Source organism: Gasterosteus aculeatus, chromosome 13 (genome assembly GCF_964276395.1).
Source record: "Gasterosteus aculeatus chromosome 13, fGasAcu3.hap1.1, whole genome shotgun sequence".
Taxonomy (NCBI): Eukaryota; Metazoa; Chordata; class Actinopteri; order Perciformes; family Gasterosteidae; genus Gasterosteus; species Gasterosteus aculeatus.
This window is the reverse complement of record NC_135701.1, coordinates 15,473,086-15,489,450: the sequence shown is the minus strand read 5'-3', so window position 1 is coordinate 15,489,450 and position 16,365 is coordinate 15,473,086. Positions and strand designations below refer to the sequence as shown.

Genomic DNA, 16,365 nt, shown 5'->3' with positions numbered 1-16,365 from the left:
CAAAAAAAATTGGTCCAACCAGTCCAAACACCACACTTGAGTGCCAATAATGAGCCACAAAGAGGTGGAAGTGGGTTCATTCTCTTCCTTAGGGAGAGGAGTCAGTGCTGACGTCTCTGCTAAAAGGCGTCTCTGGGCTCCGCTCGCTGCCCATGATGAACTTTGTGACGGATAGATGCTTCGGCTGGAAAACGAGCATCAGAGGAGCCGGTTTGCGTGTGATGAGGCTGATCTCCGCTCCCTTTCGTCCTCCCTGACTGCTACTCACTGTCAGCACGACCCTGTAAACTCTGACGAGCAAAGTGTGAGTCACAGCACACAGGCTTTTATGAATTAATCCGTGCAGGGATACTTGTTATTAGCTGGTTTGCCTTGGGGATGACATCCTTTGTTTGACTATCGGAGTAAGATAAGACAGAACACATTTAGAAAAGTTGAAAATCTTTTAAAATTTTATGTGCACAGTTGTACATCCAAATACGTCCAAGAATTGAATCACTGTAAAAAATACTTTTGCTGTCTTAAATTACACAATTTACAATCACGGTGTAACTGGGACCTTTTCTTAATTCCAACATTACAATTATTCCGCCTGTAGTGTTTCAGTCTGGGTGGAAAGTCACACAGCAACGCTCCGCTCCGTGGTGAAGTTGTAGTGAAACTGCAGGAGAAGGATTAAGAGCAGAACCAATTTATTATCCAACTGCACCGCCTTAATGATTAATGAAAACAATTATCAAAAACTGGAAACTGAGAAAGCAACAAACATTTCTGCAGCTCTATTAAATGTATTAACTGATATTAAGTTGAGCTATCAACACAACATTTGTGATTGAAATCGGATTCCCCTTCTTCAAGACTAGAGGCCTAATATTACACCTACAGTAACATGCTAACACACGCGCGCGCCACTGATACCTTTACTTACAGTAAAATACAACCAAACACTGCCCCCTGCTGGCATAGCATGGACATGAAACGACAACCACATTCTTTTTTGCTGTTACATTGATTCTGTAAATCATGAATGTATCTGCATTATATATATATATATATATATACACACATTACTTATTTTGTCAAAATATGAGAAATGGAGGTAACACCGTTGTAGGGTGAAAGGAAACATAGATCCACCTCACATAACAATCATTTGTGAGTTTCCCTTCAAGAGGATGTAACAGTGAGCCCTGGTACTGGATCAGTATTTGGTATACAGATGTTAAAGAGGATGGAATAGTGAGCCCTGGTACTGGATCGGTATCTGGTATACAGATGTTAAAGAGGATGTAACAGTGAGCCCTGGTACTGGATCAGTATTTGGTATACAGATGTTAAAGAGGATGTAACAGTGAGCCCTGGTACTGGATCAGTATTTGGTATACAGATGTTAAAGAGGATGTAACAGTGAGCCCTGGTACTGGATCAGTATTTGGTATACAGATGTTAAAGAGGATGTAACAGTGAGCCCCGGTACTGGATCGGTATTTGGTATACAGATATTAAAGAGGATGGAATAGTGAGCCCTGGTACTGGATCAGTATTTGGTATACAGATGTTAAAGAGGATGGAATAGTGAGCCCTCGTACTGGATCGGTATCTGGTATACAGATGTTAAAGAGGATAGAATAGTGAGCCATGGTATTGGATCAGTATTTGGTATACAGATGTTAAAGAGGATGTAACAGTGAGCCCTGGTACTGGATCAGTATTTGGTATACAGATGTTAAAGAGGATGTAACAGTGAGCCCTGGTACTGGATCAGTATTTGGTATACAGATGTTAAAGAGGATGGAATAGTGAGCCCTGGTACTGGATCAGTATTTGGTATACAGATGTTAAAGAGGATGGAATAGTGAGCCCTGGTACTGGATCAGTATTTGGTATACAGATGTTAAAGAGGATGTAACAGTGAGCCCTGGTACTGGATTAGTATTTGGTATACAGATGTTAAAGAGGATGTAACAGTGAGCCCTGGTACTGGATTAGTATCTGGTATACAGATGTTAAAGAGGATGGATTAGTGAGCCCTCGTACTGGATCGGTATCTGGTATACAGATGTTAAAGAGGATAGAATAGTGAGCCCTGGTACTGGATCAGTATTTGGTATACAGATGTTAAAGAGGATGGAATAGTGAGCCCTGGTACTGGATCAGTATTTGGTATACAGATGTTAAAGAGGATGGAATAGTGAGCCCTGGTACTGGATCAGTATTTGGTATACAGATGTTAAGGAGGATGGAATAGTGAGCCCTGGTACTGGATCGGTATCTGGTATACAGATGTTAAAGAGGATAGAATAGTGAGCCCTGGTACTGGATCAGTATTTGGTATACAGATGTTAAAGAGGATGGAATAGTGAGCCCTGGTACTGGATCAGTATTTGGTATACAGATGTTAAAGAGGATAGAATAGTGAGCCCTGGTACTGGATCGGTATCTGGTATACAGATGTTAAAGAGGATGGAATAGTGAGCCCTGGTACTGGATCGGTATCTGGTATACAGATGTTAAAGAGGATAGAATAGTGAGCCATGGTATTGGATCAGTATTTGGTATACAGATGTTAAAGAGGATGTAACAGTGAGCCCTGGTACTGGATCAGTATTTGGTATACAGATGTTAAAGAGGATGGAATAGTGAGCCCTGGTACTGGATCAGTATTTGGTATACAGATGTTAAAGAGGATGTAACAGTGAGCCCTGGTACTGGATCAGTATTTGGTATACAGATGTTAAAGAGGATGGATTAGTGAGCCCTCGTACTGGATCGGTATCTGGTATACAGATGTTAAAGAGGATAGAATAGTGAGCCCTGGTACTGGATCAGTATTTGGTATACAGATGTTAAAGAGGATGGAATAGTGAGCCCTGGTACTGGATCAGTATTTGGTATACAGATGTTAAGGAGGATGGAATAGTGAGCCCTGGTACTGGATCAGTATTTGGTATACAGATGTTAAAGAGGATAGAATAGTGAGCCCTGGTACTGGATCGGTATCTGGTATACAGATGTTAAAGAGGATGGAATAGTGAGCCCTGGTACTGGATCGGTATCTGGTATACAGATGTTAAAGAGGATGGAATAGTGAGCCCTGGTACTGGATCGGTACCTGGTATACAGATGTTAAAGAGGATGGAATAGTGAGCCCTGGTACTGGATCGGTATCTGGTATACAGATGTTAAAGAGGATGGAATAGTGAGCCCTGGTACTGGATCGGTATCTGGTATACAGATGTTAAAGAGGATGGAATAGTGAGCCCTGCTACTGGATCGGTATTTGGTATACAGATGTTAAAGAGGATGGAATAGTGAGCCCTGGTACTGAATCGGTATTTGGTATACAGATGTGCTGAGGGACAGAATTGCTAATGGAAGTGAAGAAGTTTGATCTGCATTCCCCAGAAACCTTTGTAGCTTCCAGAAGTACTCAGACATTTTACAAAATCTATCATCTAAATCCATTTTTTGAATACATGATGATGATGATACGAAAGACAAAGTTCCAAAGTAGAGTGAATTATCCACAATGTCAATGTGAAAACACACACTGAACAATAACCTTTGATTAGGTGAAAGCCGAGCTATAACAATATAATGATTTTGTGTATTGGGAGACAAGGTGGTGCTCAAATCAACAAGTTGGGCCGTTGCATTACTGCAGAACAGCACTAGGTGACGCTGTATGATCACTGAAATAAGTTTCCAAATCTCAAACAGAAGCCACGGCGCCACAGAGGCTCAGACCGAGTTCCTGATCAAAACGCCACCTTCCCAGATTCTCATCTACTCGAGGGGAAGCTGCAAGTTACCCAGAACCTGTCACATATCACAAGCATGTTAGTTGGGAAGAAATTCAGCCCCCCACCACACAAAAATTCACTCTTAACATCTGGCCCGGTGAATAAATAAGGTGTGTGTGTGTGTGGGGATGATGGATGGGGGAATGGGGTGTTATCAGGGAGAGCATGTATCAATGTCTGCCAGTTTTATACACACGCTGACAGGGCAGTGACACACCAGAACATGGGCGGCAGTCACCCAGACGAGCAGGGCTTCATTTCCTGCCCCTGCTCCGCTGCCAAAAATATGTGACATGTTGTCTTCATTAATTGCACCTCTATTTGGAGCTCTCCCTCTCACACCCCTCACGTACCCCCCCCTGTACACTACTGCCCCTCGGTACATCCACACGGCAACGCACACCAGCAAACGCGCAGGCACAGGAATACACACGCAGCCTGGTAACTGCCGACAAACACCGAGAGCCCATCATACACAGGTGCTAATGAAAACCCTGTCGCGTGTGCGTTTCCACACTAGCGTCCTCCCTCTGAAAATCATTAGCCAGCCGCCAACAACATTTTTCAGGGGAGCAAACTACATAAAGATGTCACTTTAAATCGCGTACTAATTAACACTTAAAAAGACACAAATTAGATATGCGTGGCTAAAAGCAATTATAATATCCGCAAGTTTTGTGAGTCATTTGGGAAATGGGAAGAATGCCTAATTGCTGGAACCAACATCATCCGAGACACGGCTTAAGTGATGCCTGTTAGGAAATGCTCTTATCTGCAACTGTGGCTGCGATTACAACAGCTTTCCTCAATTACATGTGCATATGTACAATTCCTGCTATTACATCTCTTTCATAAATCTATCTTTTTTTAATGGGTTTAGAAAGAGGCAATTAGGTTTCTGTGTTCGCCTCCAGTTTAAATAAAAAGAGTCGAGCACAGACACAGTGACCTCTTCTGGACAACAGAAGAAGGAGCCGCTCGAAAAGATGACACCGTTTCTTTCTGGGGATCCATATATTGTTTTGTTTTTTTAATCTTTTCATATTACTTAGAATGAGCTGCTACGTCTGCAGGGGCCTTGAGTCCAGAAAACATTGTGGTTATTCAATTTAGGGGCCAACAGAGGAAAAACAGACAAAGAAAAAGGAGAAAATACCAAGATTCAGACAGGCATCACTTTCCAAAAAAAACACCTCTCCTGTCCAACATGTTTGCGAGAATATCGCTGACTATATGTCCCTCCTTGTTCTGCTGATATTGTGTGCTATAATAATAACAGGGGAGAATTCAAAATAACACAATGGTGAGGGATGTTTCCACTTGGAAACTAATTATCAAGCTAAGCTGTGACTTCATCCTCATCAGCCCGGCCCCGCCATTAATCTTGTGCTGTCGTCCACTTCACTAAATCCTGTGTGTTACACTATCTCACATTTACTTCATCAGCTCCAGCGCGGCTGTAATTAATGATTTCTCATGTCCTCTCCCTTCCCTTCCCCAGCTCAGCTCACCATGTGTCCTTCTGCTAATCACACTCTCTCCGAGAAGGAGAGGAGAGGAGGGAGAGACAAAAAAGACAAGACCGTATAGGATGAGCAGCCAGCCTGTCTCCACCCTGGAAAACACACACACACACGCACACAAACACACGCGCCATTAATACCTTCGCTGACAATGAGCTTCATTCAGATGACCATGTGACAAGATGGCGACTCCGTGTGATTTGGATAGTATGTGACAGAAGACAGAGGCAGAGTGCAGAACAGACACCCGGTTTGATGAGGGAGTGTTTGCTCTGTAACACATCTCAAACCCAACAGCACCTGTTCTTTTACAGTGGTCTGTCACTTCCTGGCAGTTCTGATACCAAGATACCGTGCTAATGAGAGAGAAGGGGGGTTGTCACTCTCTTTAAAGCGCACGCACGCACACACACACAGACGCACACACACAAGCCGACTCTTTCGCACCAACACATGGGCTGCACACAGATGATTATCCTCCTACGAATGCCTGCAGGCTACAACGTTTCATCAGAAACGGGGAGGACTTTGTAGCGCTTTTATTTGCTCTGCATGATCTCAAACTTCATTTTGGCAACTGGACATGAGGTTGATTTTGGAGACTCGAAAAGTTAGACATGAAGAATCTGACCGGAAAAAAAAAGGTCCCGGGGATCTGCAGCACTGTGCTCGATTGAGCTGTTTGAGAGAAGAATTGGAGAAGTCAAGTGTTTTGGAACAGAAGACGGCGCTTTCAAGAGAGAATGGCTGCCTTGCCTGGCCATGCTTTTATTCAATCGGGGCTTAGTGGAGCCAACAGGGCCTCGCTGTCTCAGACACTTAATTACAACCCCAAGACCGTTTGCTTTGCATTCTGGGCCAGCGGCGTCAGCGGCAGCCGAGCGTTGCAGCCTCTACTCACTTCCTCCTCGATCTCTGCCAGGGATTTGATCGTAATGCCCATTAAATTGACTCGCTGCATCTGAAATCAAAAGCAGGGAGAGGAGGAGGGAGAGGAGGACGAAGGAGAAGAAGAAGAAGAAGAAAAAAAAAGCACACAAGAAACATGGCGGTTAGGCTCGTGGCTAAGTAAGCATGCTTAAAATCTTTAATCCTCTCCCTCTCAGTGTCAATACAAACGGGGCTATAGTGACAACCGCTGCCAGCTCGCCAAATGGACTGCATTGAGCCGGCCCTGCCTGACTGCACGCATTCATCACTCAGTCTGGAGGAAAGGCAAGGAATGAAAAGGAGGGCACAGGAAAGGAAAGGAGAGCAAGGAGGAAGGGCTAATGGCCGCGTATTGTGAGGGAGGACCAAATACTAACACGACTACGCGTCGTGTTACAGGAAAAGTAACTTTCACAATCACTCACGCCATTTGTCACCAAGCAACCATTTTGCGTTTGGTCCCTCATTTCTCAAAGGCGTTTTTACCTCTTTGGGGTTTTCATGAAACTTCTCGGCGATCGCAAAGGGCACATCGTCCAGCGCTGTGAAGGAGGTAAGAAAAAACAGTTAAACAAGTTTAAGGTGGACAAATAAACACACAAACATATATTAAACCCCCCGTTCTTGAGACTAAGCGTGGGTTTATAGAACAACAAAGCTATCAAGCTCCCCTCCCTCCGTCTATGCAGAGAGGATGAAAGGCTCCGTCTATTGGAGCACCTCCACCCTCTCCTGCAGCCCAGCCCTTTCTCAACCCTCTCCCACTTTAATTACTCTTGATTATTCCCGATTCCGTCTTGTCGGGGAGATGTTCACCTCGGAAACAAAGACGGCGCTCACACTAGGCACAGAAAAGGGAAACAAAACATTCGCCAGATATCAAATTTGCATGAAAATAAGCGACACTGTTGAGCGGGCGAAAAAGTGGATTGAAATGAGGACTTGCCAAGAGCGTGGTGGTATAATTAGCATTTGACCAAACAAACGAGCTTCAACAGAGCTATAATTAAGCAGGCCTGTAATTAAGTGTATGCCCTTTATCATAATGATCGTGGTTAAAATGGTGCGATGGCTGCCAGTTGATTATTAATGGTGTAACCCCGTGCAGCATGCATCCTGCACTGGAATCAAGGTGTCACGACTGTCAGGCTAGAGAGCAGCTCTTTGTTTATAAAATACATTAGGGCCCAAATTAACACAGGGTGACAGGGGACACAAAGCCTCTCGTTTCCAGACTGAAGGGGGGAAAGCGCAGCTGCTCGGCTTCATTATAAAACTCCCAAATCTGGAGACACAAAACTTGCTGCCTGTTGGCTTCGACAGGAGCCCCCGAAGTATCAAGAGGCCGAGCTTCCTTTTACCCACAGTCCATCGGGCCGCTGGCACAGGAAGAGGAACTCATAAATGTGAGTCGGGGCTGTTCATGAGTCATCGTTTTGGAGCCTTTCCTGTTCACAGCAATATTACAAAGTATGAACACTTCGACACTTATGTGACCAGCTTTCCTTTCTTGGTTATTGCACAAGTCCACGGTTTGGCACTTTGCACACATGTGAAGTAGAATGTGATCTTTGTAATCACAGCATGACCTTCACACTTCTGACCACGGGGAAGCCTATTTACTTTCCTGGCTTTCATATCCCACAGTTAAAATGTGGTAATAAGAGAGTCCACGGCCGTGCGAGCCGCTCCGTGGGGCTGCACGCCGGCGCCGCAGTGCTTCCTTTGAGCTAAATAGTACTGACAACAACAACAAGGGCAATGCTAAAAGTAAAGATGAAACCTGCTTATCGTTAGCCCAAGTTTACCATGTCGCTGCGACAAATAAAAAGCACCACAAATTAAAAAGAACAATGTTGCTCGTATTTAGTCATTAAGCAAAATATTTAAAACAATTGTAATATGGTCATACAATTTTGACCTGATGATGGCGCTGAGTTATTACCATTCATCCAGAAGGGGGCATTAATGTCTGCAACACATTCAATTGGATTCCACTGATTAGGTGCTGTAATATTTCACTTAAAGATACAAATACAAACCTCATATTATCATTATCATGGTGGCTCTTTGGGGTAAAGTCACCAAAACCATTAGGATTGTCCGTACAAATTGATATGACAATCCAACCGCTGTTGGGATATTTACATCAGGGTCAAAGAGGTGGACCAATCTGCCATCCTCGTAGCTTTGCCACTAGCATGGCTGGTGAAAGGATGATCCCCCCCTTTCCCACTCACCCAGGGGCTCTTCCATTCCCCAGCCTTTACACCCACCATGCAGGGCCTGTGGATATGTGGCCATTTGAAGCAACAAATAAAACCAAGGCGATTGGGTAAGTGCAATGACTTGTTCAAGCTCATAAAAACAAGTGAACAAACATGCTCTCGAGTGTCGCTGGGAGCACCGGCGCCCGGCAGAGGCAGGCAGGGAGAATGCATTTGAATCAATAGCCAGCAACGGAAAGCCGAGATTGTAGCGGCTGATGGATCTGCGTGGTGCAGACGGATGAATGCAGAGCTGAAGGCCACAGAGTTCTTTTTTTTTTTTTTTTATTGCTCAAGGATTACATTTAAAACCAGATCTCACTTTGTATTCCACCGCCATCTATACCAGAGAGGCCATCTTCCACCCAGATAAATGGAGACGCGTGCGAGATGACTTGCGTGCTACGGAATGGATACCATGGAGAAACCCGAAGGTGCAAAGGGCAAAAAGAATGTAAATCCAATCTCCTGACCAGGAATCCCACTACGAAGCATGTTGTAGCTGCTGGAACGGCCAGGCTCCAGTCCATTAACTCATGATTGTATCGCAGTGTGGGGAACCGGGTAGTTATTTGGCTTTTGGACTATGTGAGTGCAGTCAATATGAAAACATCTGGCAGGAATTTTGGTACAATGGCGATCATGATGATGATGATGATGATGATGATGGCGGCGGCGGTGAGCGCGGAGGTGGCGTTAAGTAAGGAGGACCCTGTGGCTTGAGTGATTGCAGTGTAAAGAACGGAGTCAGCACGGGCCCCGTGTGGATCATCGCCTTATTAATGACTCCGTCAGGTGCGATGAGCAATGGCTGCATTGTCATCTGCAGCCCCTGGGCACAGATGAATGGCTGTTTCAGGGCGGGAAGGGCTCCCTCGTACGCTGGGCTGAGCACTAATCCCTCACTCTTCCATTGTTGGATGCACTGTCACCCAGGACTTCAGCGGCGCCATACATTGCACCTCCATGGCTCGAACAGACATGGCCGAGCGCACCGGCGATCACACACACACATACTTCTACACACACAAACCACACCAGAGTTGCGCTGAGACACTGACTGATGTAAAAATATGCGTGGGTGATGGAGCATACCCCGTATTAACTGAACCACAACTCAAGAGTAACACTTTAGGAATGTTGATGAACTTTTATTTTACGCTTCACTAATTCGGCAGAATTGCATTGATCTCCGTCTGGCACGATTACCTGAATCTGTCTCGCCTCACCTGCATTAAGTGGGAAGGTCACAGTCGGGGGAATAATATCTGCGAGCGCAAAGGATAGAACTCCTCCATTTCTATTGTTTGGTACCATAAAAATAACAGACATAATAAGTACAGCCGCTCGAAATAACACGTCGGCGCTTCATCCAGATTCTGCTGTAACATCCAAAACAATTGCATGTTTTTCTCTCTTTTCTCTTTGTGCAGCCAGACTAGACATCGCAGTGCCTTCCCTGTCGGTGTGACTCTCAATTGGAGGCGGATTCCTTATGCAGACCATGGAAATGCTATTCTAGACCCCGGCTCTCTGTCACCTCTGCAGATAATGGTGAGTAGAGAGCTGTAGGAGGACCCCCTATGCCCACTCACAGCCCTTAGCCCCTCTCTTGACATGAGAAATAGTGCCCAGGCCTGACAGCATCTCGGAGACATATTGTAGTTTATTTTGTCGCCCGGGCATGCCATCTGTGCCATTCCAATAGAGGGTGTGTGTTCAGGCTGCTGCTGCTGCTGCAAGAGGGCGCGAGGCTCCGGGTCCCTCGTAGCTCTGCAGCCACGGCAGGTCATTAGTCAAATTGCCTAATGAGAGAGAATACAAATGGCCCCCCTACTCTGACAGGGGGAATTTTGGAGGTGTCAGAGCTCCTGACCCGTGCTATGAGAACAGATGATAGCGAGTTGCTATTTTCAGATTCTTTTAATGACTATGGATCTATGAAACCCATTCTTTTTCTTTTATCTTTTTCGAGCCCTCTAGACAGACGAGTGAAGGAAAATTTCAATGTGTTGGAAAACTGGGATTGCAATGCTTAAAATCATTGAAATGTTTACTATGGAGTAATATAATATTGTACAATGTATACAAAATAGATAGCTAAAAAGAAACTACTGAAATTATGTTGAGTTTCTTTTGTTTCTGCCAGCTGTGTGCAGCGTGTCTCCCCGCTCTGTGCCGTGTGCACGCTTCTCTTGCAATTCAGTCAGTTAGCTTTTACTAAAATATTCATTCCATCTCGTCCAAATACGGACAAATCCAAAATGTCTTTAATGCTAGGAGCATTGTGCTAAGATATCCAGTGGAACAATGAAGCTGGGGCTGCTTCAGGTTTAAAGAGAGAAACTATGGAGGGAAAACAGAAGAGACCATTTTACACAAGCTTTCCGTTAATTTACCATTATGACTTAAAAATAAAACAGTGGTATGTAATTGTACAAAATGTCAACTTATTCTGAAAGGTTTAAGAAATGCCCCAACAAGTGAAAAACAATTCATGTAGATGTAGTTTTACTTACATGACGAATGCAAAAATGAGATTAAAAATACTATCTATATATCTATGGTCGCATTTCTCAGTCAAATTCAGCTAATTTCTTTTTCCCTACCAGAGGGATGCAACACGGCCAGCTTATGTAGAATGACCCACTTACTTTTCCATCTGTGACAAGCGGTCCTTGAGATCTGGTTGTGGGTTAGGCAGCCAGCAGGCCGCCCCCGGTCGGGCGCCGCTCCATCACTCTTCCAGAAAGTGGGCAGAGCCAGCAACACCTATGGTGAGTTGGCCAGCGACGCCGCTGCATAACGCAGAGTGCTATAAGGAGGTGTGTGCATCTGTGACAATGTGGTCACTGTACATGTAAAGGCAAAGTGCTAAAAGCCTTAAGTGGCCTGGTGTAATTACAAAACCCGCATTAAGCGTTTCTGAAAGCGGTCCGCCGCGGTCCGGTGGAGCAGTGGGAGAGCCGATCTCGCTGGCTGGCTATTGAAAGCTCGCATGAAATTAAATGGACAATCAGACTTTAATCGGCAGCACGGTGTCTTTTAAGACATTGCCATGGCACTGGAAGTGATCCCCAGCTGTGGCGCCTGGTAGCTGTGCAGCAGAATGTGTGCATAAACGGGCTACGCCTCTCTGGACAAGTGTAAAAGCTGGCAGAGGGCTGACGGTAAATTGCAAGTGCCGGATGGGACACAGCAGAAGGCACAATTACACAAATCCCCTCTTAATTAGCGGTTCTGTGGGCAAACTAACCCGTAATGATGCGAGGGATGTGGCGAGCCCCATGAAATCCTAACAAGAAACACTCACCAGCGCCGGAGAACGGGTCATACGCCCCCCCACCCCCCTCCCCCGGTTCCGCTCAAGTAGCGACTGACTTGTGATCCGTTTCGATCAGTGCAGCTGCAGGAGTCGACCCCCCCCCTGCTCCCCACAACCCCCGGGCCCTCGCCGAGCTGCTTGCCCTCTGGACTGTGGGCAGAGCAGCGGGCCCTGTGCGGTTCTGGTGGCTTTATTAAGTTCTTCATGCTCACAGTAGCAGGCAACGTAAAGTGGCATCTCACACGGTGAGTAACGAACTGTGCCAGGGTGGAAGCGGGAGGGGTGACAGCCAAAGAGGCCTCCTTGGCAGCCAGGAACCCGGGCATCCACTAATTCATCATCCCCTACAACCAATCCACCAATGCTGCGCTGCCATTTGTCATTAATTATGCTAATAAGGACGCCATTACTCTCCGGACAGAACAGGCGACTGTGATTAGTGCGCTGCATTTACATTTACGTTTGATACATATGCTTTCTCGTATTGGTTTTACTGCGTGTAGGTTAGTGGGCCCCCCGATGAAAGACTTCTTACATCACTCAAATATAAACACAATCATTTACTACTGACAAAGGAACTGTTCCATGATTAGGAGATTGTCCTCGGACCTCACCACAAACACGGCTCCGTCCACACGCGAAGATGCTGATGTGTGTGAACTTTTCTTGCAGCACGCCTTTAAGCAAACCAGTCCGATCAGACCTACTTAATGGAGCTTCTGGGAGCCCCAGATGCCCTTTTCCAAAACGACTTCATTCCCAGAATCTCATTGTGCTTTCTAAATCACACCACAGTATGTATTAGAAGATCATTAATTACAAACTTAACAAGTCCGCAGAGCCATTAAAAGATCTTTAAGGCATATTTGACCATAAATCTCCTTAAACTATATTTAATGACTAGATTTTTGTGAAATATTTTTTATCAAGTTCTAATTAGATGTGTGATAACAAACCCCGCTGTACATGGGGCAAACGAGGGAGCCGTGACAGGCTCATCCATTGAGGCTGTCCACGTCTGGACACTGGAACTAATGGAGCACTGCTACTATCTCAGGGATGGATAGAAGGCAATGAGGGATGAGACTCCAGAGTCCAGTCCGGCCTGCAGATGCACAGGCCATTTAAAGTCTCTTATTTGACTGCAATAAAAGGTCCTGAAACCCTGAGGGCTTCAAGGCTGCAGTCAGAAAATTCCATTACCATTCCTCCAGGGTTGATCCCCAACTAGTTGATGGCACCATCACTCTGGGATCGATCATGTTTCCAAAATAACCTCGGTAGCCCAATCAGAGTTTTGATCCAGTACCATAAACGCTGACGGGATTAAAGAGTGTTTAAACCGCTGAATCCTAAAATGCTTTTTGACCGAGGAGACAGAATCTGCATGAAAACAGAAACTTTGATCTTTGTATAACGTTTTGGGCTCTGGTCATACTTTAAATGTAATTTCCTCACAAAAAAGGTTACTTATATAAACGTATATAGTGTTTTTTCTGAAGTTTTCATTTTTCAGATTTGAAAATATTCTTAAAAGTACACATAAATTCCAGAATTATGAAATAGAGTTTGTCTGAAGAAGTCACCAATTTAACTTATTCCATGACCCAACATTTCGTTGCACGGAAACAATTATGAATTTATTATTCCCTTCTGTTTTTTTTTCCTCAGCATTGATTTTTTTTGTTAAAATGTTAAAACTATTCTCCTTTTTGAATAAGTGAAATGGATGAAAAGCTCAAACTAAATGAATAATTAAACCTTTAATTGAAACATTGCAATTTACAAGCCATCAAATATTAAGTCCTTCATATCATTAGTTGCAAAGAGTAGTACACAGTTTGAGGACGTGTGCGTGAGTCTACATTAGGTGTAAATAGTATTTCCCCATTCCCTTTCCCCCTTTACTCCCCCCCACCCCCCACTCTACTTTGCCTTTTGCTGACCAGGGGAATTAAGAAGCAAAACGAGGCTTTTAAGAGCGTTCCTTTCATGTCTTGATGTAAGCTTTGGCATTACTTCAGACATCAAGATCGGCTTCATAGAAATCCCATTCCATCTAAAGTAAAAGCTCGGCAGTAAATCTGCCGATACTCCCCCATAACACTTCCATAAATGATTCATTCAGCTCGGTTTAGCTGATGCAAAACAGAATGCTGGTGAGTTGTGGATGGAGCCCGAGCCGCGAGTGGATGACCAGCCTCGCTGCTTAGTAATTTCATCAATCTCTGCGGCAGAAAGAGAAAGGCGCACACCATAATAACTTTTGTGTCGCTATACGCAGAGATCGTGTTTTTTAATCCCTCAGACTAAAGAATTGTGTTATTCTAAAATATAACCCCAGCGGTGCAGAAGCAGTTTGAGATAAGAGCCTCCCCGTGCACAGCCTCGCCTGGAACTACACAGGCAGATAAGATGGAACTTTTGTTTGAAACCTGATGAGAACCCTCTTAATGAAAGTGCGGCGCCAAAAATAATCTTTTTTCTCCATGTTAGTCAATCAAGAAATGGTGTAGCTGGGGGAAAAAAAAGAGGAGAAATAAAGTAATTTTGCATAATCAGTGAGCACCATCTGGAACAATTAACCAAATTCCACAGAACTCAGAGGATCAGTCATATTGGCTTATTAAAGATCCAGAATTATACAAGTAATAAATCCTTGGAAAAACGAAGCGCACCCCTGCCTGTCACGACTATTTTAACTTCAAATACAGTGGAATACTTGATAAGGCTGAAAAGGGGAGATTAATATATGCAAATTATGTGGAGCATTTAAAAGCCCCCCAACAACTGTCCCGTTTTTTTTTTCTGTCTCTTATTACAGGGCTTTATGTTTTATTCATACACCAACTCACCTGTCATTTCATAAGCTATAATATTATGAGGGTATTATTAAACAGCATAAAGTGGAGCTTTAATTGGAAAGCTCTATTGCATTTTCCAATTATTTGCAGCAAATTAAAAGCAGATGCACGTAGTTTAATAAGAATTCCGATATTGTTTCCTGAAAATCAAAAATCACTGTCATCCTGCCAAGATATTTTGCAAACCCAAGTTAATTTTGAGCCTCCTATTTTTTCCTCCTCCTCCTCCTCTGAAGGATGAACTGTCTGCTGTATGTTAATTGAAGTCCCTCTAATGGATAGGGAAATAATTGCTCTCCATATTACGTTAGATCAGGGCCAATGTCAGGATTTATTTTTGATTAATGCAATAGATATGTAAATGTTGTATTTTTTATTACGTTTACCTTCTGATCAGGTGGACGCCTGCTGAATAGTGTACGTTGTCCCGTAGCTAATGATGAGAGATTGGAACGCAACACGTCATATAGGTCTATTTTAGGGCTTCGCACTTTCGCATTCATTTTTTATCAAACATATGCTTTTTAGACACATTTCATGAACGTGCGTTTAATTACCTTTAAACTCTCCTGCTTTTCCGTCAGAGAATGAATAACAGAGCTAATTGGCGAAGGGACTTGGCGTGGATCAAAGCAGCCCGGTGAAGAAAGCAAAAGGGCGGAGCTGCTATGAAAACTTGATAACTTTTCAAATGAGCTTGAACTGTCAAGTTGAAAAAAAAGGGCTGCAAAATAAATGTGAATTAGTTTTTAATATTCTGGTAATAAATGTCAAAGCTCCTGCGCATCACATCTGTACACGACGTGACTTCAGATGACAGATTTACCAGACGTGTTACCTCTCCTCCCCTCAACTCGCTCTGGGTTTTTTTTTTCTGTTGGGGTTTTTGTTTTGTTGGGAAGTGACGGAGGGTTTAATCAAGAAAGCAGGCAATTCATCAATCCTAAAGAAGGCGCCTGTACAACCCTGACAGAGCGCACATGGTTTTAGACCAACTCGAACCTGGCCAGCTGTCAGCCCACACACATACACACACACACGCACATACAAACACACACACCGGCCAACCACCGGCAACAATTAACACAAATAGGCTGTCGGCTACGACCTCACACTTGGTCCGCAGGCTCTGCCCGGTGTTAATGAAGGCGGCTCGCGTTCTCTCACACGCACAGTGAGATGCTGCAACGCCAGACGAGTACACGGCCTCAAGCAAAAAAAAAAAAAAGAAATAAAGTCAAGAACCATCTCCGGCTGACTCCATTATCATCTCTCCTTTATAACCGCGCAGGGACACGTGAAGGTAGAGTGTGCACAGCTGCAAAGGAGAGTTTTCTACAGATAAAGGATGAGCGCTGGCAACGCGCTGTACAGTATGTGCATGTTCTTCACTGTCACTCAAACGCCGTCCCAGCGGAGGAGTCGCACACCCGGTGCCACGGAGCACTCAGCTGTGTGTAAATGTCTGCTCCTTCAGGGCCACACTTGTCTTGACTAACTTATAATATGGCAGCCATAGCAACAGAGTTAATGTATTTCATTTCTTGTCAATTAAAATGCTTTTTTTTTTATATGTCAACATAAAAAAAACTAAATTAAAAAACAATGAGAATTTAGTCACTTTCAATTTAGATTTTTTATTTATTTATTTAA

At 44.2% G+C, this 16,365-nt stretch overlaps 1 protein-coding gene across 4 annotated transcripts in view; it reads right to left on the bottom strand.

The window, feature by feature from the left end:
* Window positions 1-424: 424 nt before the first annotated feature.
* Window positions 425-16,365, bottom strand: part of mvb12bb (multivesicular body subunit 12Bb) — a 34,539-nt gene continuing 18,598 nt past the window's right edge. For 3 of the 4 annotated variants that reach the window (XM_040196130.2, XM_040196128.2, XM_078086889.1), the window contains exons 8-10: window positions 6,743-6,798; window positions 6,228-6,287; window positions 425-661 (exon numbers count right to left, since the gene is read on the bottom strand). In XM_040196130.2, the coding sequence (XP_040052064.1) occupies window positions 620-661; window positions 6,228-6,287; window positions 6,743-6,798 (158 nt within the window). In that variant the 3' untranslated portion in view covers window positions 425-619. Of the gene's footprint in view, window positions 662-6,057; window positions 6,288-6,742; window positions 6,799-16,365 lie in introns of those variants that run through there. The other variant, XM_078086888.1, reaches the window with a different exon arrangement.